The 25,401-nt window shown below is 38.8% G+C and overlaps 2 protein-coding genes across 2 annotated transcripts; one reads left to right on the top strand and one right to left on the bottom strand.

Annotated features, from left to right (window-relative positions):
• Nucleotides 1-5,673: 5,673 nt before the first annotated feature.
• Nucleotides 5,674-6,612, bottom strand: LOC125112121 (olfactory receptor 8D4). Its single transcript, XM_047754364.1, has one exon. It carries the CDS (start codon nucleotides 6,610-6,612, stop codon nucleotides 5,674-5,676), a length of 939 nt encoding a protein of 312 aa, XP_047610320.1.
• Nucleotides 6,613-22,370: 15,758 nt separating this feature from the next.
• On the top strand, nucleotides 22,371-24,676 carry TMEM225 (transmembrane protein 225). Its single transcript, XM_047751961.1, has 4 exons — nucleotides 22,371-22,548; nucleotides 23,166-23,312; nucleotides 23,573-23,707; nucleotides 24,435-24,676. Exons 1-4 carry the CDS (start codon nucleotides 22,371-22,373, stop codon nucleotides 24,674-24,676), a joined length of 702 nt encoding a protein of 233 aa, XP_047607917.1.
• The last annotated feature ends 725 nt before the right edge of the window (nucleotides 24,677-25,401 follow it).

The following is a 25,401-nucleotide window of genomic DNA, read 5'->3' on the forward strand; positions in this document are numbered from 1 at the left end:
GCAACAATGATCCCTCCAATGCTGTGCAAATGACAAGCTTTACCTTTCCTCTCTGTTAAAATGGAGAAAAATTCTTTTACTGTTGTCAAAACCTGTAAAAAGTGACTTTGTCTTTGTTTATTATATTAGTCTATACCTAATCCTCATATAAGCCTAAGAATCCTTAGACTGTGATTTTTTTTTTTTTTTGTCTCTTTGCCTTTTCTAGGTCTGCTCCAGTGGCATATGGAGGTTTCCAGGGTAGGCGTCCAATCAGAGCTGTAGCTGTCAGCCTATGCCACAGCCACAGCAATGCAGGATCCAAGCCGCATATGTGACCTACACCACCCCTCTCTGCAATGCCGGATCCCCAGCCCACTGAGTGAGGCCATGGATAAAACCCGCAACCCCACGGTTCCTGGTCAGATTTGTTAACCACTGAGCCATGATGGGAACTCCTGGAGTGATGTTTGATGACAATAAGTGAACACAGAAGTTCTCTAGATTGACCAAATGTAATCTGTCTTTGGTAGAGACTTTCCAAAGCAGCCACACATGGAATAGAGTAGTGGCCAGGGGGCATTACTCTGCATGTGCTTCTGTGCATCATGGCTCTTGTCTATGCCATTTAGCTCAACATCACAAATTTAGTTTTTCTGACTCATCAGTTTCCCCCTGTCAAGGTGTAGAAACTTTGACAGGTCTCACTATTAAAAGTCGGAAGCGGTTGAATTAGTTTAAAAAATCCAACTATGTTTTCATTACCAGAGACACATCTACAGTAGAAGTAGAAATAGCAATTAAAAAACAAAGGGAAAGAAAAAAGATATACAAGGAAAACACGAACCGATTTTGGTAGATTGCATCTTTGCTCTCAATCATTATGCGTCCCTTTTCTTTATGAGTACACATCTCCCTGAACACATTCCATTCTCACACAGGCCAGGGGACATGCTGTAGAAAATGGCATATGAGTGAACCTGAAGTACTCAATGCCTAAGGTAAAATTTGAGTTATTGCTCTATTTTGTCGGGCACAAGAATGGCGTGTCTCTGGTAAGGGCTGCTGCTTTAGCCTGAATTAAGAATAAGAACATATGAGGAGCAAAGACAAATCAGATAGGGAACCATTAACATGCAATTTGGTTGATATATAAAAATATATATTTTTTGGCATATCTGTGGCACATGGACCTTTCTGGGCCAGGGATCAAACCTATACCACAGCTATGACCCAATGCACAGCAGTGACAATGCAGGATCCTTAATCCACTGAGCCACCAGGTAATTCCAAGAAATAAATCTTATTATTTTTGGTAGCCATTGACATTTGGGAGGTTGTTGTTAATGTAGCATAATATAACCAAATTGACTAATATGCTGCTGCCTATGGGGAAGGGGAAAAGCAACTACCAATCTAGAATCTAAGTCCAGAAAAAATATATCCACCAAAAAAGATGAAATATAGATATTTTCAGGCAAAAAGATAGCATGGAAATGTTAATTGTCAGCACAACTGCACTTAAAAAAAATTCTAAATATAGGAGTTCCTGTTGTGGCACAGCGGAAACAAATCCAACTAGGAAGCATGAGGTTGTGGGTTTGATCCCTGGCCTCACTCAGTGGGTTAAGGATCCGGTGTTGCCGTGAGCTGTGGTGTAGATTGCAGAGGCAGCTCGGATCTGTCATTGCTGTGGCTCTGGCATAGGCTGGCAGCTGTAGCTTCTATTAGACTCCTAGCTTGGGAACCTCCATATGCTGTGGGTGTGGACCTAAAAAGCAACCCCCCACCAAAAAAAAACAAAAAAAAACTAAATGTAGTTATTAACATAGAAGAGGAGAAATATAGGAGTTTCCATTATGGCTCAGTGGGTTAAGAACTCAATATTGTGTCTGTGATGATGTGGGTTTGATCTCTGGCTTCGTTTAGTAGGTTAAGGATACTGCCTTGCCGCCAGCTGCAGGATAGGTCACAGATGCAGCTCGGAACCTGTGTTGCCATGGCTGTTGCTTGGGCTGGAAGTTGCAGCTCCGATTTGACCCCTAGCCCAGGAAATTCCATATGCCTCAGGTGCGGCTGTAAAAAGAGCAACAAAAAAAGAGGAGAAATTTAGATACATAGAAAGAAGTTAAGAACAATATAGAAGTTAAATATGTAGGCAATGTGAACAAATTAGGCTTTAAGAAATGATGATTGAATAAAGTTTTAAATGCATTGATAATATACTATAAAATAATGTAATACATATAATTGAAATGGAGTTGTATGTTACGTGTAAATATGTTAAAATTTCTAATTAAAACATCTAGATTACCAGACTAGATACCAATCTCAACTATACACTGCTATAAAAGACCCTAAATATAAGGGAACAGACATGTTGAAAATGAAATAATTGAAAAAGATACACAATGAAAACTCTAAGAATAAAGAAGTGCAGTTATATTAATGTTTAAAACAGTGGACTTTATGACAAGAATTTACTAGAGCTAAGCTGCTATATTCTGAAATACAACAATTCTAAATCTGTACCTACCAAAACTATGACTTCAGAATATATCAAGCAAAAGCTGACAGCACTAGAAAGAGAAATAGACAAATTCATATTTGCAGTGAGAGGTTTAATGTTACGTCTTTATGAGATGAATTATCTCAAAAGATAGAAAGCAGGCAAAACAATTAGTAAGTATAAATATTTGAACAATACAATAAACAATTTGATGTAACTCTCCTGGATATTGCAACCAATGTGACAAGGTACGGAGTAGCTTTACATAATGATAAAGAGTCAACCCCAAAGAAGAAATCATAATTGTTATTGTGTACGTGCCTAATGATAATAGAGTGTCAAATTACATGAGGCAGAAGCTGATAGAACTGTGAGGAGAAATAGATGAATCTACTATTTATTATAGATGGAGAGGTCAACATCCCTCTATCAGAAATGGCAGAGAAGAAGCAGAGAGTTGAAGCCAATAACACCACTAATCAGTTGGATATAATTTACATCTATAGATTATTCATCACCAAACAGCAAAATACACATTTTTCTGAGGTTCACATGGAACATTTTTCAAGATAAATTACATTCTGGAACATAAAACATACCTTAACAAATTTATTTATTTATTTAAAAAATTTTTAGTGTTTTCCTTTTTATGGATGCCCCTGCAGCATATGGAAGTTCCTGGGCCAGGGATTGGAGACACATCTGTGGCATATGCCACAGCCATGGCAATACCAGATCTGAGCTGCATCTGGAAACTACACAGTTTGCATGCAACAACTGATCCCTAGCCCATTGATTGAAGCCAGGGATTGAACCTATATCCTCACAGAGACAATGTCAGTTTCTTAACCTGCTGAGGCACAATAGGAATTTATTAGCAAATTTATTTTATTTTTTAAATTATAGTTGATTGACAATGTTGTGCCAATTTCTGCTGTACAGCAAAGTGACTCGGTCGTTATGTACACACACATTCTTTTTAAAAATATTATTTTCCATCATGGAAAATATCCCAAGAGGTTAGGTATAGTTCCTTGGGCTATAGAGTAGGACTTGCTTTCTATCCATTCTAAATGTAGTAGTTTGCACCTATTAAACCCCAAATTCTCTGTCAATTCCACTCCCTCCCCTTTCCCCTTGGCAACCACAAGTCTGTTCTCATGTCTGTGAGTTTGTTTCTGTTTGGTAGATAGGTTCATTCGTGCCATGTTTTATTTTATTTATTTATTGATTGTTTAACATATAGGAGTTTATTCACTTACACTCGTCTTTTTTTTTTTTTTAAGGGCTGCACCCACAGCATATGGAGGTTCCCAGGCTAGGGGTTGAATTGGTGCTGTGGCTGCTGGCCTAGACCACAGACACAGCGACATCAGATCTGAGCCACATCTGCAACCTACACCACAGCTCACGGCAATGCCAGATCCTTAACCCACTCAGCAAGGTCAGGGATCGAACCAGCAACCTCTTGGTTCCTAGTCAGATTCGTGCCTGCTGCGCCACAATGGGAACTCCACACCAAGTCTTTTTATATCTATTATCTCATTTCATCTTCACAACAACCCTCCAGGATAAGTAGTTTTATTTTTTCTCCCTATTTTATTTTATTAATTTTTAAAAATTATAGTTAATATACAATGTCTGTCAATTTCTGCTGTATAGTAGAGTGACCCAGTTATACATATATATACATTATTTTTCTCACATTATCCTCCATCATATCCCATAGCCTAGGTATATCTCCCTGGGCTATACAACAGGATCTCATTGCTTATCCACTCCAAATGCTATAGTTTGCACTACTAAACCCAAGCTCCCAGTCCATCCCACTCCCTTCCTGCCCCCCTGGCAACACACAAGTCTGTTCTCCATGTCCATGAGTCTTTCTTTTCTGTAGATAGGTTCATTTGTGCCATATATTAGATTCCAGATATAAGTGATATCATATGGTATTTGTCTTTTTCCTTCTGACTTACTTCGCTTAGTATGATAATTTCTAGTAGCATCCATGGGGCGGAGAATGGCATTATTTCCTCCTTTTTAATGGCTGAGTAATATTCTGTTGTATATATGTACCACATCTTCTTTAAATTTAAATTTTAAAACTTAAAAGATTAGAAATTCTATACATTGTCTTCCACATACAGTGCATTATCTTGGCTTATTGTGTATGAATTTATTATTGAAAACCATAAACTTTTTCAAAACATTGTATAAGGAGGAAATTAAGGACACCTAGCTTACAGCCTAGAAAGAAAAAACAACTCAAAAGAAATAAATAGAAAGTGGCAAAACACTGCACGTATACTGGTCACACAGGAAAAAACAAGATCTGTAGATAAGTCTGTAAAATATCATCTCCTAGTGTAGATATTCTAAGGCTTAGCCTTTGATCACCTGGGACTGTATTGGCTGGGTCTTAGCCTTTGCTGGGTCTTCATTGAATTGCACTTTGATGTAAAATTGAACTGTAATAAGCCAGTTATTACAGTTAAAATTCTTCCACATTTATTATAAAGTTGCTGTAATGATTTCTACCACACTGTTCAATAATCCCTATGCAAATTTCCATTAGAGAAATCTCTTTTGAATGAGATAAATGAGACTTTGTCATACAAAAAGAATTTACTTTGTTTTCTTTCTTTTTTATTTTTGAAAATTTTAAATGTATTTATTTAAAAAATTTGTATGGCTGCATCCACAGCATATGGAAATTCCTGGGCCAGGAATTGAATCTGAGCTATAGCTGCGATCTATGTCATAGCTATAGCAGCACTGCATCCTTTAACCCACTGTGCCAGGCTGGGGATAAAAACCCACACCTCAGCAGCAATCAGAGCTGCTGCAGTTGATTCTTAACCCACTGCATCACAGCGGGTACTCCTGTTTTTATTGATATGACTATATACCATATAATGACTTTATTTTCTTTTTGCTTAGATTCAAGAAATTAAAGTAAAAATTAAAGTTCAATACAAGGAATGATACTAAGTTTAAAATATTTGCTATTTCTTACTTTCATACTTGTTTCACATTTTATTTAGTTTTCTGAAGATATATATGTATATATATTCAGAATTATACATATATATAAAATTTTACCTCAATTCAAATTATTTTTAAAAACTCAGGGCATAAACACAAATATATACACATACATAAATAAATCTTAAGCAAAAGCATATTCATTTTGAAGATATTTTTCTTCTTAAGAGTTTCATCAGTGCATTTTTTACTTCCTTGTTCCTCAAACTATATATCAGGGGATTCAACATGGGAATCACGTTGGTGTAAAATACTGAGGACACTTTCTCTTGGGTGAGTGAACTGCTAGAAGCAGGTTTGAGATACATGGACATGAGAGACCCATAAAATATAAGAACAGCTGTCAAATGGGAGCTACAGGTGCTGAAGGCTTTGGACCGGCCAGCTTTTGAGTGGATGCAGAGGATGCTGGAAAGGATAAAAGCATATGAAATGATGATTGTTAAGCTGGTAGCTGCCATGTTAAACCCTCCAATGGCAAAAACCAAAAGCTCATCAATGTAAGTGCTGGAACATGAGAGTTTAATAAGAGGAACGATGTCACAGAAATAATGTGCAATGATGTTTGAGCCACAGAAAGTCAACCTTAATATGCAACCTCCATGAATCAGAGCATCAGTAATGCCTACTGAGAAGACAGCAGCCACCAGCAGAGAACAGACTCTGGGGGACATGATGACATTGTAGAGCAGGGGGATACAGATGGCCACATAGCGGTCATAGGCCATTGCTGCCAGCATGTAGCACTCAGAAATGACAAAAATACAGAAAAAAAACAGCTGAGTCATGCATCCAGAATAGGAGATTGTTTTATCCCTTGCTAAAAGTCCTGCCAGCATGTTGGGGGTAATGACGGAAGAATAGCAGAAATCTAAAAATGATAAACTACTGAGGAAATAGTACATGGGGGTGTGAAGTTGAGAACTCAACGCAATTATGGAGATCATGCCGAGGTTTCCAACTGCAGTGACCATATAAATCCCTAGGAAGAGGCAGAAAAGAGGCAGCTGAAGCTCTGCTTGGTCAGTTAATCCTGAAAGGAGAAAATTGGTCACTTCAGATTGATTTCTTATATCCATTATCCTCCGAGGAAGCTGTGAAGATGAAAGAGTCCAATTAGACAGGCAGAATCACTCCTTGTCTTCGGTTCCCCAGAGCCCAGATATTCTACTCATGGAAACACTGAACCCAGGTTATCTTACCTATTGGCACTAAGCCTGCACTTCCATCCATGTGCAGAGACTTTACCCACCAAAAAGTCAGATCTCAGAAGAAACAGAGTAAGTAATCATCTATCTACCTATGGACTGTAGGAACCATAAGTACATTCTCACATCCTCCCTAGTGTCTCAAATTCCTTTAGCAGGAGTTCTCATGGCGCAGCGGAAATGAATCTGACTAGGAACCATGTGGTTGCAGGTTCGATCCTTGGCCTCACTCAGTGGGTTAAGGATCCGATGTTGCTGTGACCTGCGGTGTAGGTCGCAGACGCAGCTCAGATCTTGCGTTGCTGTGGCTGCAGCTGCGGCTGTGGCTGTGGCTGTGGCTTAGGCTGGCAGCAACAGCACCAGTTCGACCCCTAGCCTGGGAACCTCCATATGCTGCAGGTGCGATCCTATTAAAAAAAAAAAAAAGCCAAAAGACAAAATTCCTTTAGCAAAATATAAAACCTTTAGCTTCAGAATTAAAAATAAGTCCAATGCTAAAGAATATTGGGGAGTTTTTCTAAAGCAAATTAGTTGAAAAAAATGCATAAAGAAGAGGTTGTTGGCTGAGAAAATACTTTTGCTAATGAAATAGTTGTCAAGGGCTGGCCATGCCTCCAGGGTTTCCTACAGGGAAGGTATTTATTGTTAAAAATCTTTTATGATTTCCACTTCAAGGTTTCTAAGGGTGTTCAACAGAATATTAATTTCACTGAGTTGTTCATAGGTATACATGAAATAAGTGTCTTAGGAATCCTATGATTTCAGAGACTCAGAGTTGTACAAAATTAAACTGGTTTCTTAACTGAAGGATATTTCAAATTCTAGATGGCTATATAACAAACTTATTTGAGAATAGATTCCCCCTTTCACTTAAAAAATATTGTAGCACAAATGTTTCAGGAAACTGTATTATCATCTGCATGTGTTTGTGTGTGTTCTATTGCAATCTAATCATAAACTGATTACTAGGTGGGAAGCATATTTTTCTAATACTTCAGTAAAGCTGGATATTAACAAGAATTCCCTTGTGGCACAGTGGGTTAAGGATCCCACATTGTCAAAGCAGTGGCTCAGGTTACTGCTGTGGCATGGGTTAGATCTCCATCCCGGGAATTTCCACATCCCGTGGGTGTGGTCAAAAAGAAAAAAAAATTGGAAGCTGGATATTAGTAGAATGGAACCCCTTTCAAAACCCTCTGGCCAACCTCTGAGCAGAGTCTACCTCTCTCACCAAGGCCATGCAGCGAGACTTAATGCACTACTGCTAGTCCTGCCATTTGGCGTTGTGCAAACAACACAGAATTTGTGTTTCCCCTGGAGGCCCCCAAGTAGTGCTTCCTGTCTTCCACCCACACTTCTCCCAGGAGGGGGCAAATGGGACACAAAACTTGGAATTGCCTTGGAATTGTGGGGTCAACCAAGGCCTTATCTCTGAAGAATCAAACCATTTTCCTTTTAGTGTTGGATTGCTCACAGAGCCCTCTCTATAGTTTCATATTTGCCCAGAGATTATGCAGGGTACTGCTCAGACATCTGGTTTTGTACTTTCTCAAACTGCTACCCCAGGATCCACTTTTCTTCCTGGCTCTTCAAGAAGCTCTTTGTGGAGTTCCCGGAGTGGCTCAGTGGTTAACAAATCCGACTAGGAACCATGAGGTTGCGGGTTCGATCCCTGGCCTTGCTCAGTGGGTTAAGGATCCGGCGTTGCCGTGAGCTGTGGGTGTAGGTTGCAGATGCGGCTCGGATCCTGAGTTGATGTGGCTGTGGTGTAGGCTGGCAGCTACAGCTCTGATTCGACCCCTAGCCTGGGAACCTCCACATGCCGAGGGAGCAGCCTAAGAAATGGCAAAAAGACAAAAAGAAGCTCTTTGTGTCCTCTTGCTGCCAATCCATGACTGCCATATTAGTTCAGGGCACACTTCTTTGGCCTCTTGCATTCCCATGGTTGCAAGAGCCTCCTCCTGATTGCCCTAATTAGTTTAAAACAAAAAAGCTTCTTACGACTGAACAGCTGTTCTCTGAGCAGGTTTCCAGATTCTACAGAACATGTGAATTTTGCATCTGCCTTCTGTCCTGAGGGATGGAGAGAGGGGAATTATGTACAAAAGAGGGGCTATCCAGTTGTCCTTAACTTGTTGCCAAAATACTCTTGAGTCCTCTGTTCCTTTCCTCTCTTGCCAATTAACACACACAGGTATAGGCTAGTCACAGAGACGACACAGACAGAAATATGAAAGGAATATCCAAGAAGACCCATTTACTCAGTTTTTTGCCTTTCAAATCTTTTCATGATGACTTCAAGCTGTTCTGAGTGTCACAAACTCACTAACCGCTCTCCTTTCGTATTGTATTTTTCCACCTCTCCCCTGATTCCTACTGGGCTCTGAGTCATAGTAGAAGATCTTCCATCCTGCCCATGCCCTTGTTCTATTTCAACATCTGTTCAAGTCAGCTTGGTTTCTCTGTTCTGTCTTCCCTACTTCCCAGACATTCCTCTGCTTTGGGTCCTTGCTACACAATGTCCAACGTCACTAACATCGTTTAGGAATTTGCTAAAATGCAGTCTTGGGTCCTAAACCACATAGGTTGAGTCAGGATGGGAATTTTAGCAAGATTCCCAAGTGATGTGTGTGCACAGTAAGGTTTGAGAGGCACCATTTTAGGTTATTTTCTCCTAGAGATGAAAGCATCTTTCTTTGTTGTTGTTTTCTCCTCCAAACTTCTCTCTGCTTCTTCTCTGTGCCAGAAAGCATTTACGTGGTCATGAAGCGCATCCCTGAAAACATCCTCTCTCAAGACTAATCTTCTTGGATAAAGAAAAGAACTGTATGATTTTACAATTCTTTTTTTTTTTTTTTTTGCTTTACATGGCATGTGGAAGTTCCCAGGCCAGGGACTGAACCTGTGCCACAGCAGAAACCTGAGCTGTTGTAGTAACAACACTGAATCCTCAACCCGCTGTGCCACGAGGGGGCTCCAAATCTTTTTTCACTTACATTTAGACTCAGCGGTTCCAAGGTAGTGTAATTAGTGTGATAGGCTTTGCAATAGTTTATTGCAACACATCGCATTAGGATGTTTTGTTTATAGGAAGGATTTTTAAATACAAATTACATCTTAATCCACATAAAAATGAACAGAGCTAACCAGTATCTACTTTGTTTAACCATCTACTTACTAAAACAGTAAGTTCTACCAGGGCAGGGCTAATATTTTTTACGTTGTATATTTGACTGCCCCCCTCCTCTTTCCCCCAAAATAATCGAGCACACTGACTCAGAGCTATTCAGGTCTTATGTAAATTTTGGAATTCAAAAGCAGTTTAGTGATTTAAAGTTTGTTTTTAAACATTTCTGAACATCACACAGTACTATTAAAATTACGACAATTGAAAGTATTTTTTCAAAGGTGAAGTCTAGATCAGCGTTGCTCAATAGAAAGCTAATGCAGACACATTGGTCATTTATATGTCCTAGAAGCCCATTTTTAAAAAGCAGAAACTGTGGTATATGGAATGACTGGCCAAAGGGCACCTGCTGTATAGTACAGGGGACTCTGCCCAATATCCTGTGATGATCTATATGGGAAAAGAATCTGAAAAAGAATGGATGTGTCTATATGTATAACTGAGTCACTTTATTGTACAGCAGAAATTATCACATTGTAAATCAACTATACTTGAAACAGAAAAAATGAAAAAAGCCAAAAAAAGGCAAAAACAGACAGTTGAAGTCAATTTTAATACTATAGTTTATTTAATTTGGTATATACAAAAACTTAGATTTTCTGCTGTGGCACAGTGGGTTAAGAACTGGACTTCAATGGGTTCAATCCCTGGTGTAGTGCAGTGGGTTAAAGAATCTGGCATTGCTGTAGCCACAGTGTAGGTGGCAACTTTGGTTTGGATTCAGTCCCTCACCTGGAAAACTTCCACATGCTGCAGGTGCAGCCATAAAATCAAAAAATTTAAAAAATCCATATTTATCACATAAACCTGTAATGATATAAAATTTTTGAGTTATTTTCTTTTTTTGTACAAATCTTTGATATTAATAATGTATATATACTTATAGCATACTCAAATCACACTACATTTCTAATGCTTAGTGACCACACATGGCTAGTGGCTGAAGTATTGCACAGCACAGGTCTAGAACATAATTTTTTTTTCTAAATCTGACTTAATTGTCAAATCATAATTGCTGCCTTTTAAAGAAGGAAACAGTTAACACAGAGGTGGAAGAAAGAGCACTGAATCATGAGTCAAAATATTTAGTTTCAACATCAACTCTAAGACAGTGTAACATTCAACTCATCAGAGAGTCTTTCTGAGCTTCATGTTTTAATCTGTAAACATAATAAATACTTCAAAAGATTATCATACAAATTAAATAGGACATTTTGTGCATTCTACAGTCTAAAATATATTTCTAGTATTATAATTCCTATCTTAATGGCTGATGATTTTCCAGATTGATTCACCCATTGGAGACTAGGGTATTTAGATAAGGTGAGTGGACAATGTCTGTGGCCCCTTCCCTCTACTCCTGTGGCTCCATGCCCTGCAAACATCAGAACCTCTAGCTCCTCTAGCTTGAAGGATAATAAGGAGTTAATTTTTAATGAATACCTTTGTTTTAATACCTATTCAATACGAACATCGTAATTGTGAAACTCACCTTCCTTCTCTGAAACTTGCTTAATGTCTTTTCTTTTCCTGTTCTCAGGAGTAAAGACGAGTCAATTGTACCCTCTCATCCTTAAGCTAAGAAGCAGCTGGTTTAAATGAATCTTTGACTGCTATTCTCAGTTCAAGTATTTTATGTCTAGAAATATAAAGACAAGTGTTCCCCACGGGTTTCTGATCTCTAGGGTTTAGTGGCCTGTAAGAACTGTTGTTGAGCTGGCCTATCACATTTTTTTTACATAAGGGAACGTAACCATATAATCTGGTCACATTTCCAGAGCAATGCAAACCATATAGCACAATATCAGGAATATATTGAGAACACAATGATGAAGAAATAGAATGGGTGATAAAAAATATAATATTCTCATAGAAATTATTTTAAACTATAGTGGTAAATTTCCAGTCACATATTTTTTTAAAGATGTATTATAAAGTTTTTGTTTAGAAGATATAAGAACAATTCAAGGGGGTTCCTGCTATGACACAGCAGGTTAAGAATACAGCATTGTCTCTGCAGTAGTTAGGGTTGCTGTTGAAACGTGGGTTTGATCCCTGGCCCAGTGCAGTGGCTTATGGTTCCATTGTTGCAGCAGCTATGGCATAGGCTGCAGATGCAGCTCAATTTCGATCCCTGGCCTGGGAACTTCTTATATGCCATGGCTGCAGCCAAACAAACAAAGAATTCAAATACTATATACATTTATTTCTACTACAAAATATTTCAAACTACTTCTTTTTCTTTCTTAAATTTTTAAAAATTGAGATAAAGTTGATTCACAATGTTGGGTTAGTTCCAGGTGTACAGCAAAGTGATTCAGTTATATCTATGTATATATATTCTTTTTCAGAATCTTTTCCATTATAAGTTATTATAGAACATTGAGTAGATCCCTGTGCTATACAGAAGGTCCCTGTTGTTGATCTATTTTATACGTAGTAGTGTGTATCTGTTAATCCCGAATTCTTAAATTATCCTCCCTTTTTCCCCTTTGGTAATAACTAAAAGTTTGTTTTCTAAGTTTGCGAGTCTATTTTGATTTTGTAAATAAGGTCATTTATATCATTTGTTTAGATTCCACATATAAGTGATATCATAAGATATTTGTCTTTCTTTGTCTGACTGACTGAGTGTGATAATCTGTAGTCCATCCATGTTGCTGCAAATGGCATTATTTCATTATTTTTTATGGCCAAATAATATATATATATTGTGCCCCATTTTTATCCACTCATCTGTTGATGGACATTTAGGTTGATTCCATATCTTGGCTATTGTAAATAGTGCTGCTATGAACATTGAGGTGCATGTATATTTTCAAATTAAAATTTTTGCCTTTTTTGGATATATGCTCAAGAGTGGTAAAAATTCATATCCATGTGGTTCATACATATATGTATGCATTTTGAAAAGACTACCATAACAAGATAATTAACATATCAATCACTTCATATAGTGACCATTTTTAAAAATTTCAGCTGTAAATTTCAGCTATATGATTCACACACACACAAACAAACACATATGGCCAGACCCGTCGCATATGGAAGCTCCCAGGGCAGGGATTGAATCTGAGTCACATCTTTGACCTACACTGTAGCTATGCAATGCTGGATTCTTTACCCCACTGCACTAGGCTGGGGATGGAACCTACACCTCAGCAGCCATTGCAGTTTTTTTTTTTTTTTTTTGGTAATTTTTATTTTTTTCCTTTATAGTTGATACTGCAGTCATATTCTTAACACACTGTGCCACAGCAGGAACTGCAGACATATATTTTTAAGTGACAAGTGATGCAACTTATAAACTTATTTATTAAGTATTTGGGCCATTTAACATAGAAGGGGCACACTGAAAGAGTCAGTGTTAGTCCCTTCACATCCTTGCAATCTGCAAGGCAAGGTGTTGGTCAACGCCTGCCTCATCTTGACAAATTGTTGAGTGAATGAAGCACCATATATAGTGCTCTATTTGACTTAGGGCACTTGAGAGGCCCAGCAAATCATTGTAAGAAGCAGTAGAAACTGGTGAAATCAGAGACGGAACTGACCACTATTGTCTATGGTGATAAAGACAGTATTTAGGAAAGGGTAGATTTTAAACTGTATCTTCAGAAGTGAGGAGAATTCACTTAAGCTGAGAGGATACAAAAGAATATTCAGATGTAGATAAGGTCATTATCATGAGACATATATTTCAATGAGAATACTGTGGTTTTTCTCCAGTCTAGAGACTCATGACCTGAAAAAGAGGTAAGATAGACTAATTTATGGAAGAGGATTTTCATTTACTTAGAAAAATCGCAAAATGAGATTGATTTTTTTTCTAGATTTATTGAGGTATAATTGACAAATATTGTGTATACTTAAGGTGTACAAAAGCAATGATTTGATATATGGATGCATTTTGAAAAGATTACCGTTAACAAGGTAATTAACATATCAATCACTTTATATAGTGAACTTTTTTTTTTAATTTCATCTATAAGATAAATAAATTCCTGGGATCTAATGTATTACATGTGAATCTAGTTCATAATACTGTAATATTTTTACTTGAATTTTGTAAGTGATCAACTCTTAACCAAAAGAAATGAGTTTTGAATGATAATGGTTTATGGTATCAGATGAGTAGATATTTGACACAATATCTTTGCTATCCCTAAAATAAAATATTATGGATAATCATCTATTCTACTTATATATGTTCTAGCAAGATTAGTGCATAAGGCTTACTGGAGTCAAATCTTCTAAACACAAAACTTCAAGTGTAGTCTGAATATCTACTACCAGTTTATGAATCATACATATTGTGAATAATGTTTAGTAAAATAAATCTCAGATTGGACAGTTTTCATCTGTGTGTGTGTGTGTGGGAGGTGTGTGTGTGCATGTGTGTAATTGCCTCACCGTGCAAGCAGTTTGGAAGGAAAAATTGTTTGTAATTTGTTACAACATTATCATGTAGGGTGATATCTGATTGCCAAAAGCAAATGAAAAAATGTAACCCAAAGACAAGGAGAAATGTTCAGATTATCTCATGTTCCTTTTGTAATGTGGATAAGGCAAAATTGAATGAGCTAAAACAATGTCTTCATAGTTAATGACAGGAGTTCCTACAAGTGTGGAAGGAGATAATCTAGGTGACCGCTCTGTGTTCTAACGCTATTGTTGACTTAAAGTGAGCTGAGCCTCTGTACATCACCATTAACATGTTATTTGATTTAGAATAATTATTCCTCATATCAAACCCTTCTCTGAGGGGCCCAGCAAGTCATTGATCCTATATTCTCATACATGTAAGGACATTAATTATTTTCCACAATAGGCATGGTAAAGTCTTCTGAAAAAAAAAATCCTTACAGGTATGTGTACCTTTAAGATTTTTCTTTAATCCTTAAACAGAAAAGAATACAGGATTTAGGGTCTTAGGATCAAGTGAAATACCATGTGAAAACTCAAAGACTGCTTCGAAGATACAAATATAGAAGATTTTATTAACTCTATACCTTGCCACTCTCCCTTGCTTCCTTGGGGAAACTTCCTACGGTAGAATGAAGCATAGAGATCGAGAAGTCATACACAGGAGATCTTTGGTGGTTCAGGATCCAACGTTGTCACTGCTGTGACATGGGTTCGATCCATGGCTCAGGAAATTCCACATACTGTGGGTGCAGCCCCAAAAAAAATTCACCCAGAGAAGCAAGTATTCAAAGTAAAGACAGAGAACGATTTGTCTGTGATTTCTCTCCTTCCTTTCTCATTTGCCTACATCCAAATACCAAAGTTCAGATGTCATCACAAGGTAGAGGACATTGAAATGTAAAAGCCTGGATGCTGGAGAGGTGGTTTTGGGTTTTTATTTTTTTAATTTTTTAGAAATTTTTTGTCTTTTTTAGGGCTACATCCATGGCATATGGAAGTTCGCAGGCTAGGGGTTGTATCTGAGCTGCAGCTGCTGGCCTACACCACAGCCAAAGAAACACCAGATCAGAGCTGCGTCTGTGACCTACACAACAGCTCACAGCAAGGCCTGTGTCCTCATGGATACTAGTTGGGTTTGTTACCACTGAGCCACCATAGGAACTCCAAGTTGTGGGGTTTTTTTATTGTTATTTTTAAAAACTTTTTTTTTTTTTTTTGGTCTTTTTTCAAGGGCCGCGCCCGAGGTATATGGAGTTTCCCAGGCTAGGGGTCTAATCAGAGCTGTAGACGCTGGCCTACTCCTCAGCCACAGCAACGCAGGATCCGAGCCATGTCTGCGACCTACACCACAGCTCAAGGCAAGGCCAAATCCCTAACCCACTGAGCAAGGCCAGGGATTGAACCTGCAACCTCATGGTTCCTAGTCAGATTCATTAACCACTGAGCCATGACAGGAACTCCTTTAAAATTTTTTTTAACACTTTCAAAGCTATGATCTTCTGAGGATTTTAGTTGGGGGGGTTTAGGTTTGGAAAGATCCAGAGGACCCATACCTTGCTTCCTTCCAATCCCACTCTATCATAAGTACTAGGTACAAGCCACCAGGGAGATTCCTGTCCCCCCCCCCCCCCAACCCCACCCAGCAGTGCAGGGCAGCCCCCAGTGGGTAACCTGGCCTTGCTGCTGCTTCTTTAGCCCCAGGGGACCCAAGATCAGCAGAGTAAAGATGTGTTCTTACATGTGGTCTGCATCATTTGTTGTATTTTGCTAGATGTTTATCCAACAAGTGCTAATGTGCAGCAACGTCTTATAGCAATTTCTACTCATATTAAACTTGTGGTTTTATATCCCTCAAAAACTATAAAAATGCAAAGGGCAATGGTCCAGAGTCAGATCTCAGTGAGAACATTACACTGTTCTCAGATTTCTACCTCTCTGAGAGCAGATAAAGCTAAACATGACTATCCCAACTCCAAATTTCTGACTATGTGAATCTGGGGTTGGAAAAAGAAACTCTCCATTTCAATAAGCATTCCAGAGAGGTCCATAATCAAGAAATCCTGGGCTAGAATCTAGCAAAATGCCATCCCTCAGTTCTGTACATCAAAAAGTCTGTCCTGTACAGTCAGTTCTGTACATCAAAAAGTCAGACCTGCATTCAGGAAGGCATCCTGATGAAGAAAAGAATGGAGAAGCCAAGTGACATGAAAAAGCATCTGAGTAGAAGTTTAGACATAGACCACAGGCATATTCTCTGTAGTTACTCTCTGTCCATAAACACTGCAATTGCCTAAGGCCCAACAGGAGGAAGGGCTTTCATGCTGTGTCTTTCTGTTCAGGAAGATGTCAGGAGTAGCTGTTTCAAGTATATTGGGATCATGATAAAGCCTTGCCTAGAATACATGCCCCTCAGGCAGGAATAGAACTACCCAGGTCTCAGGTAGTGAGGTCTGTTAGCCTGTGGTCTCTCGGTCCCAAAGTGAAGAGTATTTCTGGTGGAGTAGAGGAAGGTAGCCCCTTTCACTTTAAAATAAAAGAAAACAAATATCCTGGTGAGAGTTCCAGAAACAATGTGATCAGACACTTGCCCATGAAATCCCAGCCCAGGGAGACAGAGGCTCAAAGGATAGGCTTGCCTTGAAATTACTCTTTGGATCACAGAGGTACCTAATCAGGATGATGAGAGAGAGAGAGACACTGATTAAGATGAACAATTATTCCATTTTTCTTTTTGGTCTCCAGAGTTCCTGGTGTTTAGGAAAAGTTTTAATTGCCCCAGATGGGACTACCTTCAATTATTTACTAGTGAATCTTGCAACTGTGAATGCGCCAATGTTATAGTTTCTATTTTCCAAGATACATTCAGGTGGGGAAAGATGTGTACACAATCCCAAGAGGGATCTCAATGTTTAAAATTATCCTTGGATATTTCATGGTTGGTTATCTACCCTAAGACTGACATAATTCCTAATTTTGGTGTACATTTCTCTTATGAACCCTACTAATCTGAAGTCTAGATATCTGCATAGAGTGAATATGTGAGAGGGACTACATTAAGGTCCATTTCTGCTATTTACAATTGGTGGTGTGGCTATAGCATAAGTAACTCACCTCTCTAACCCAAGGCTTCCTTATTGATAAAATCAATATAATTGTAACTGTTGTTCTATCTGAAGTTTAAGGCTTGTTGAAAGTCAAATAAGAAATACACACTATTATTTTATAAAATAAAAAGAGCTTCATATTAATGTTTCTGTTGAGTGTCTTGGGCAAGGAGAGTGTGTAAAGACATAGTGAGTGTTCAACTCTGTGAACCATATAACATCTTTGATTTCATCTTATTGTTCAAGATGGGTGCCAGTAAAATCAGTGAAAATATCCCGTTACACAATGTTTCACACACTTTTGTGTATCAGCATAATGGACAGTTGTGCATTTCTTAAAATGATAATTTTAAAGATTATTTTAATTGCTCATGCTAGGGCTGTGTATAATACAAACATATTGATGGCAACCATGTAGAACATGTGTGCATATAAACAGAAGCTAGGAAGTAACACACGGAAAGAAATTAATTGCTGTGGTAGGGTAGTATGATTCACAGATTTTTTTCTAAATATTCTTTCATGTGTTCTTTTCTTTTTCAGTTTTGACTTTTCTTTTCTCTTAAATAATAATTTTAAGGCCTTTCCTTAAAGAGAGAAAAAAAGGAGCTCCCTGGTGGCTGAGATCTGGCATAGCAACTACTGTGGCCTGGGTCAATGCTGTGGTGCAGGTTCGAGCCCTGGCCCTGGTGTTTCCACGTGCTGCAGGCATGGCCAAAACACCAAACCAAAATAAAACAAAAACTAACATTAATAACTGTCTAGGACTAGAGTTCCCATAGTGACTCAGCAGGAATGAATCCAACTAGTATCCATGAGGATGAGGATTCAATCTTTGGCCTTGCTCAGTGGGTTAAGGATCTGGCGTTGCCATGAGCTATGGTGTGGGTCACAGACGCAGCTTGGATCTCGTATTTCTCTGGCTGTGGTGTAGGCCGGCAGCTGTAGCTCCTATTAGATCCTTAGCCTGGGAACTTCCATATGCCTCTGGTGCGGCCCTAAAAAGCAAAGGAAAAAAAACCTGTCTAGGAGTTCCCATGGTGGCTCAGCCAGTTAAGTGTCCATCCTCATAGTGTCCATGAGGATGTAGGTTTTATCCCTGGCCTGGCTCAGTGGATTAAGTATCTGGTGTTGCTGCAGGTGGAGGTGTAGGTCACAGATGCGGCTCAGATCCATTGTTGCTGTGATTATGGTGTAGGCCGGCAGCTGCAGCTCCAATTCAACCCTGACCCAGGAACTTCCATATGCTGCAGGTGTGGCCCTAAAAAGGAAAAGACACAACAAAATTGTCCTAAAGAAACAAGATAAAGTAAAGTCATATGAAAATATTTAAGATAGCCCAAGAGTGAACCATAACATAAACTATAAACTTTGGATGATAATGATATGTCATTGTAGGTTCTTCAATGTAGCAGGTGTACCACTTTGGTAGGGGATATTGATACCAGGGAAAGCTACCACGTGTGGGGACAGAGTGTGTGAAAAATCATTTGACCTTCTGCTCAATTTGCTGTAGAGCTAAAGCTGCTCTTAAAAATATTATTTAAAAAAATTTATGAGAAGATTATTTTTAAAAAAGTATGAGATACAGCAAACTCCATGCTCAGAGAAACATAGACAGCCTTAAATCCTGGCATAATAAGGAAGTTTAAACTATTTTAAGAAATTCAGGGGATAAAAGAATAAAAGTAGGGAAACATTATAATGAGGTAAAAGCTTAAAGTAGTAAAATATATTGAGAATAATACTTTTAAGTGGATAAACACATAAAGGGATCTTGAATAGATTAATAAAACTGATAACCCTCTAGTAAACCAGATTAAGAGGATAAAGAGAGAGAGCAAGGTAATTTGTAGGGAAAAAAAAATCAATCCTTATCTTTTAGTGACACAAACAAATATTTAAAAATGAAATGGTCTGGTTTTGTTTCAGAATAATTCAGGGGACGATCATTGAAGTTGGTTGAAGGATATATGGAAATCATTACATCACTCTCCTTTTTCAAGATTGCACACATCCCTCTTGAAGCTACAATTCTAATTTCCTTTTTCCCTTTATTATTATTTATTTAATCTAGTTGACTGTTTGAAAAAAGAAAACAAAAAAAGATCTGTCTCCCTTCTACTTTGTTCATCATTCTACAGAAAATACCATAGCCGGAATCACCAGTGATATTCTAATTGTCCAATCAAGAGACATATGTTCAGCTTCCACCTAATTAGATTTTTCTGCGGCGTCAGGGACCGTTGCCCAATCTCTCCTTAAAACTCTAGACTCTTTAAAAAAAATTCCTCAGCGACATTTGTATTTCTCTACCTTGCTCTGATCACTCCTTCTCATAAATGATGATGTTCTCCAGAATTTTCTACCTCCTGTCACGTTCTGTGCAGTATCCCCACATGGTGATAGGCACACCTATGTGTCAACTGCCATCCCTAGACTGATAACCCCTAATGTGCTATTAAGTTACAGAACTAAATTCTGTCGATTGCCTCCAATAGTCACCTTAAACATAATCCAAACCAGCACTTTAAATTCTTTCTCACCAGGCTTATGCTTGTGCCTATGTTTTATACCTTATTTAATGGCAGCTCTGAATACTGTTTTCCCTAGTTGGAAAGGCAATTTCTTCTTTGACCTGTATCTCACTAATCCCTCACCCCATCAGTGTCTCTAATCTGACAACATCTTTCTATCTTTAGTGCCATTACCTATGAAAGGTTCAAAGAGACAGATCTTTCAGCCTTGGCATCCCACTCTTAAGGATCTATTGTATTGAGATAAAAATATCAGTATTATAATAACATGCTAATATAAGTTGTCATCATGTGCTGCCTGTTATCCTCTTGGTCCTTCCACTGCCCTAGGCCCCAAGGATCAAGAGTCAAACCAATAGATGATTCCATGGCAGTTGGCAGCCCTAACAGTAAGCTGGCCCTGATCTAGGAGGGGTGAGGTGTGGGAGCTCATCCCTAGGTGACCAGAGGCACTGACTGCTGTGGCTTGCTGGTCTTGATAGATAGTACAGAAGTGGCCTTGAGGCAAAGGGAGGTACTATCTGCCTTTCATGACAAACTGAGCTCTCCTGCTCCATCAGTATGACTCCAAGGATGGCCCCCAGAGCCAGAGCTCCTGATGGGTTTGGCTAACATTTCTTTTCTTCTTTTTTTTTTTGTGGGTTTTTTCTTTAAATTTACAAAATACATACTTATAGAAAATTAAAACCTTATAGAAATATATAAAGCCAATCATGAAAGTTCTGCCATAATTCCATTCCCTCACAGAGCCACTGATAACAATGTGGTGTTAGCTCTCCATAATTTTTGAGAACATTACAAGTTATTTTACCAAAAAAAAAAAAATGCTTGCACAAACTTCCTTCTTTTTGTAAGAGTAAAGGATGGACATCTCATTATTCCAGAGATATTTCTCACTCTTGCAAACACATCTCAGTTCAACTTCTGCTCAAACCTGCTTCTTTCAAACACAGATGTGATTCCTGGGTATGCCCCCCAATAAACTCCCCACATACCAATATCTGCCTCAAAATCTCTTTCCCAGGGAGTCCAATTTAATACGAGGATAATTACTTATATATTATTTATTTGCCCGGAACTCTCTTAAGCTCTTTTAAGATGTAAACGTCTCTAAACTCATTTAACCTTTATGAAACCTTTAGTAGGATGCATTATTGCCCCCAAGACCACAGAGCTTCTCAGTGCTAAAGCCAGAATCTAAAGCCAGGATTCCTAGTCCATTTGCTTGATTACAAAGTTTTACTGATAGTACAGATATAAAATTAAATATATTGAGCTTCATTTTAAACAAGCCAGAATCTAAAGCCAGGATTCCAAGTCCATTTGCTTGATTACAAAGTTTTACTGATAGTACAGATATAAAATTAAATATATTGAGCTTCATTTTAAACAAGTTAAAAAGATATATAAAATATACTAAAATGTGTCCAGAGGTCTGGAAGAGAGGCAGCATAATGTGTTTGAGGCAATGAAAGAAATCCAGTTTGACTGATTTAGAGCAGCCTTCCATGAGGTCAAAGAAATATGCAGAGAGAGACTTTTGGAGGTGATATTCATCTTAATGCAGTAAAATTTTTTTTTTTGGATTTAGTGCAAGTCCTCTGAGCTTAGTAACACCATGGTTGTTAATTCAAGAAACCTGAAAATGTTTTCTCTGCTGTTAGAAAGGCAGTTCTGACAAGAATTGCCTATGCCTTATACATGATATTGGACTGTAGTGGTTCAGTGTATTAGGCTAGTTCTTTTGGTTTTAAGACATTGGCCTGTTTTCAAGATGCTTGCCTAATGAAACTTATTTAGGTTCCCCCAATGAGGACCGAAGTTTCTCCAAAACATTCCAGATTTTGAATGGTCATTCCCTTCTGTGCTGTTAGCTAGCTGACATCTCACATCAACAATCTTAAATTCCTCCTGCATTTCACTGATCCCTGTCTAATACCCATCAATCCAGGAACGTACAATTCTAACTTCTTTAGTCATGCACATCTAACTTCTTTCAAGACCTCTAGTTATTCCTACATCTGATAGTTTTTTTTTTTTCTGTGTGTGATATTGTATCCCCCTCTATATCTGATGCCTTTCTCAGGGCTTCTGGGCCCCTTGATTCTTCAATTGCAATAAGTCTCAGGGTCAAGGGTCAAATGACCAGATGATTCCATGGCAGTTGGCAGCCTGGACAGCAGGCCAGCCCAGATAAAGGAGTGTGAAGAGTGGGCTTTATCTTCTCTGTTCCACAAGCCCCTTCAACTTCTGCTACTGCCAATGCCTTAGCAATCACAGAAAGCCTAGATTTTGCCTTACTTCCTTGACTAATCAAATCAGAGAAGAAGCATGTGAGATATTCGGGGTGATCTCAGATTGAAATCCCCAGTCACAATGGTGCATTTATCGATCAGAAATATCCAGGCTGCCAACATGATCTTCTCCTCCTGGGCCTTAGTCTTCTTGGCCATAGGAATCGTCATAGAAGAATGGGCAGAACTGACATTTGAACCAAAGCAACATAAACTAATCCACAATCCATGGATATGCTGCAATCCTATTTGGCCAGAAGGTCAGAGCTGTTCTTTGGAAAGAGGCAGGCAGTTTCCATCCTTCCTTGAGAGGGAGGGTTCATCCTTCCTTGACTTCATTCCTCTCATCATTATTCTCTAGCACAGCTACCTCTGGTTGCAGTGTGCCCACTTCCATAATCAACACAGACAAGGCCAATTCCAGAAGCTCACTATTGGCATGTTTTGGAGAGAAGTGTAGAAGCTCACAGACTTAGTTGTTGGACTTCTGAGAAACCTTGACAGTAGCAGTAGGGTGACCAGCACATCAGAACATGAGGGTCTAAAAGATCTGAAAGAAAGATAACTGGGAAGAAGGAAAATATTGGAAACAAGGTTATATTGCTGCTAGAGGAAGACAGGATGAATTGGAGTGTGGTGAGAAAATAGAAGAGAAAGAAGCATACAGAAACACCAAGAGAGAGAATAGTTTCTTTTCATTCTGTCTCCTGTTCAGCTTAGTACCTTATTTCTCTTTCATCCCTTTCCTCTTTATTTTTAATTAAATCTTTAACTTCATTCCCATATTTCCCTGGAAATTTGTGGGCCCCGGGTGGAAATGAGCCTAGACGAAATATCTATCCTTTTCTCAATTCTGCTTCTGCTTGCTTTCCAACAGGTAGATTGGAGGTGGTCAGGAACTTGCTGATTTTGGTCCTCAACCTTTCCTTCTTCCATAACTTGCTCCTGGGTCTTGAATTCACCTATATGATTCCTCAAACTAAGCTCATTCTCTTCATGACGGCCTACATTGGTATCCTCACAGGTAACTTTCCATCACTCCTAACACAGGCTTGGAGGCATAGGGTTTGTGGGTCCAGACTGTAGTCTCTGACTAACTCAACCTTCCCAGGTCTTTGGCTTAGCTATTCAGTTTCCTGTACCACTGAAGTGGGATTGACCTTTGGACAAGGTGCATTTGTATGGGGTAGGGGCTTTGGAAGTGAGACATATCTTGGGTGAAGACTTGAGGAGAAAAGCCAGAGTTCCTCAGAAGGGATTTTTTTTCTTGTGTCTGGACATCAGGTATCTTTCTGTTCTGTGCGCTCATACTGTATCAACAAAAGCTAAAGGAAGGTGAATCCATGTATTACTCTGGTTATAGGATCACCTGGATCATTTTCATCACCTACATAAACGTTTTCCTCTTAATTGTCTCTGGTGAGTGTCTTCAGGGCCCTTGATGGGTGGTAAGGACCAATGCATGCCTGGTAGAGGGGAGAGTGAAAGGATGGGAACGGGGGATGAGGAAAATAGTGCCCTGCATTTTTAGGGGCTAACATTCAAGTGAACTCCCATTCAGAGGACAGTGCCCAGGAGGATAGGGTTGGAGATGTGAGCTGAGCGAGATAGTGAATATGATTTGCCTCTGAAGGACCTCCTCATTTCTGCCTTTTCTACCATATTTTACACCCTTCCCACCTCAGGGCAGAGATAACTATTAACTTCATGACTAAAGAGAGTGGCCAATAGGGACTGTTCCCTGGTATGGAGAGGGACAGTGACCGTGGGGCACCATGTCATGCCAGGACAGCCTGAGATCAGGAGAAGCAATCTCTGATACTAGATGGCCGCCTTGGAATCCTGGAGATGCTTCTCTTCTGAGAGGTCTTTAAAATTTCCTTTGGAATTGTACTTCCTAACTTAGAAGCCTGTCCTCTTTCAAGAAGAATCCTCAGTTTTGTTTGGTTGAGCAGCATTTAAGCTATTCTGCCTACACTTTCGTCTTTTCTGCTAAAGTGTACCCCCTCCTGAAGGCTTGGGCCAGTCCACGGGGAACCACTGGGCTTTGGATCAGGGTCTCTCTGCCAATAAGGAGGGAGGGAAATATTTCTGTGTCTTTTCCATTGTTCCTTCAACACCCTCCCCTGGCTTCTCTTTTCCCCAGGATTCCTCTCTTTCCTACAGTACAAGCATTGCATCGATGGTTGTGCCTGGCTAACCAACATCCCTAAGTCTGCCAGGGAGAGTCAGGTTATGGAGCCATCTGGGGCTTCTATCAAAGTTATTTCATTACCAGCAAGCAGGGAAATGCCTCGCAGTATTGTCCGTGTGCACTCCGCTCATGTAAAAGAAGCTTCTCCAAACAAAGCACACATCCAAGCACGTCGTGTAACCTGGGCTGTGTGATGTGACAGTTTATTTTTCAGTGTATATTCCTCATAATGGAAACAGCTTATGTGTATGTGCTGTGTGTGTATCCAACTATCTTGTCTCTGTTTGGTTTGTGTAAATGACTATGACTCAGCTGGGGTCTATTAGAATATCCAAAAGGCTTTAAATTTTTTTTTTTTTTTGTAAATCTTGGCCAGCTTCTATTTGTCCCACCATTAAATAATATGTTATTGGTATAATATTGTCATGTAACAAATACTTGCTGTATTGTTTACTCCTACATCACAGAGATTTAGAAAAATACATACTACTTTATATCTCACTTATTTTATTGTGACATATTTCAAACACTCAGAAAGAATACAGAACAATGTGATAAACACCTCTGTACACATCACCCCACTTTATGAACTTTTGACATTATGCCCTGTTTGATTTAGATGTTTTAAAATTTAATCATAGACATAACTGATGTTCCTCCAAATTTTTTTGTCATCTCATTTCCCTCCCTTAGCACCACAAAATACTTTTAATGATACATTGCTGGATCATTTTACATTCACATCAATTTTACTATAACTTTATGCATGTATAAAAATTGTATAGATTAGCTTTCCAAGTATTCAAAGATCATTAAATGTCATACTGTACAGATTTTTTTTTTTTTTTTTTGCTTTTTAGGGCTGAACCCACATCATATAGAAGTTCCCAGGCTAGGGGTTGAATCAGAGCTACAGCTG

Source organism: Phacochoerus africanus, chromosome 11, assembly GCF_016906955.1.
Source record: "Phacochoerus africanus isolate WHEZ1 chromosome 11, ROS_Pafr_v1, whole genome shotgun sequence".
NCBI lineage: Eukaryota > Metazoa > Chordata > Mammalia > Artiodactyla > Suidae > Phacochoerus > Phacochoerus africanus.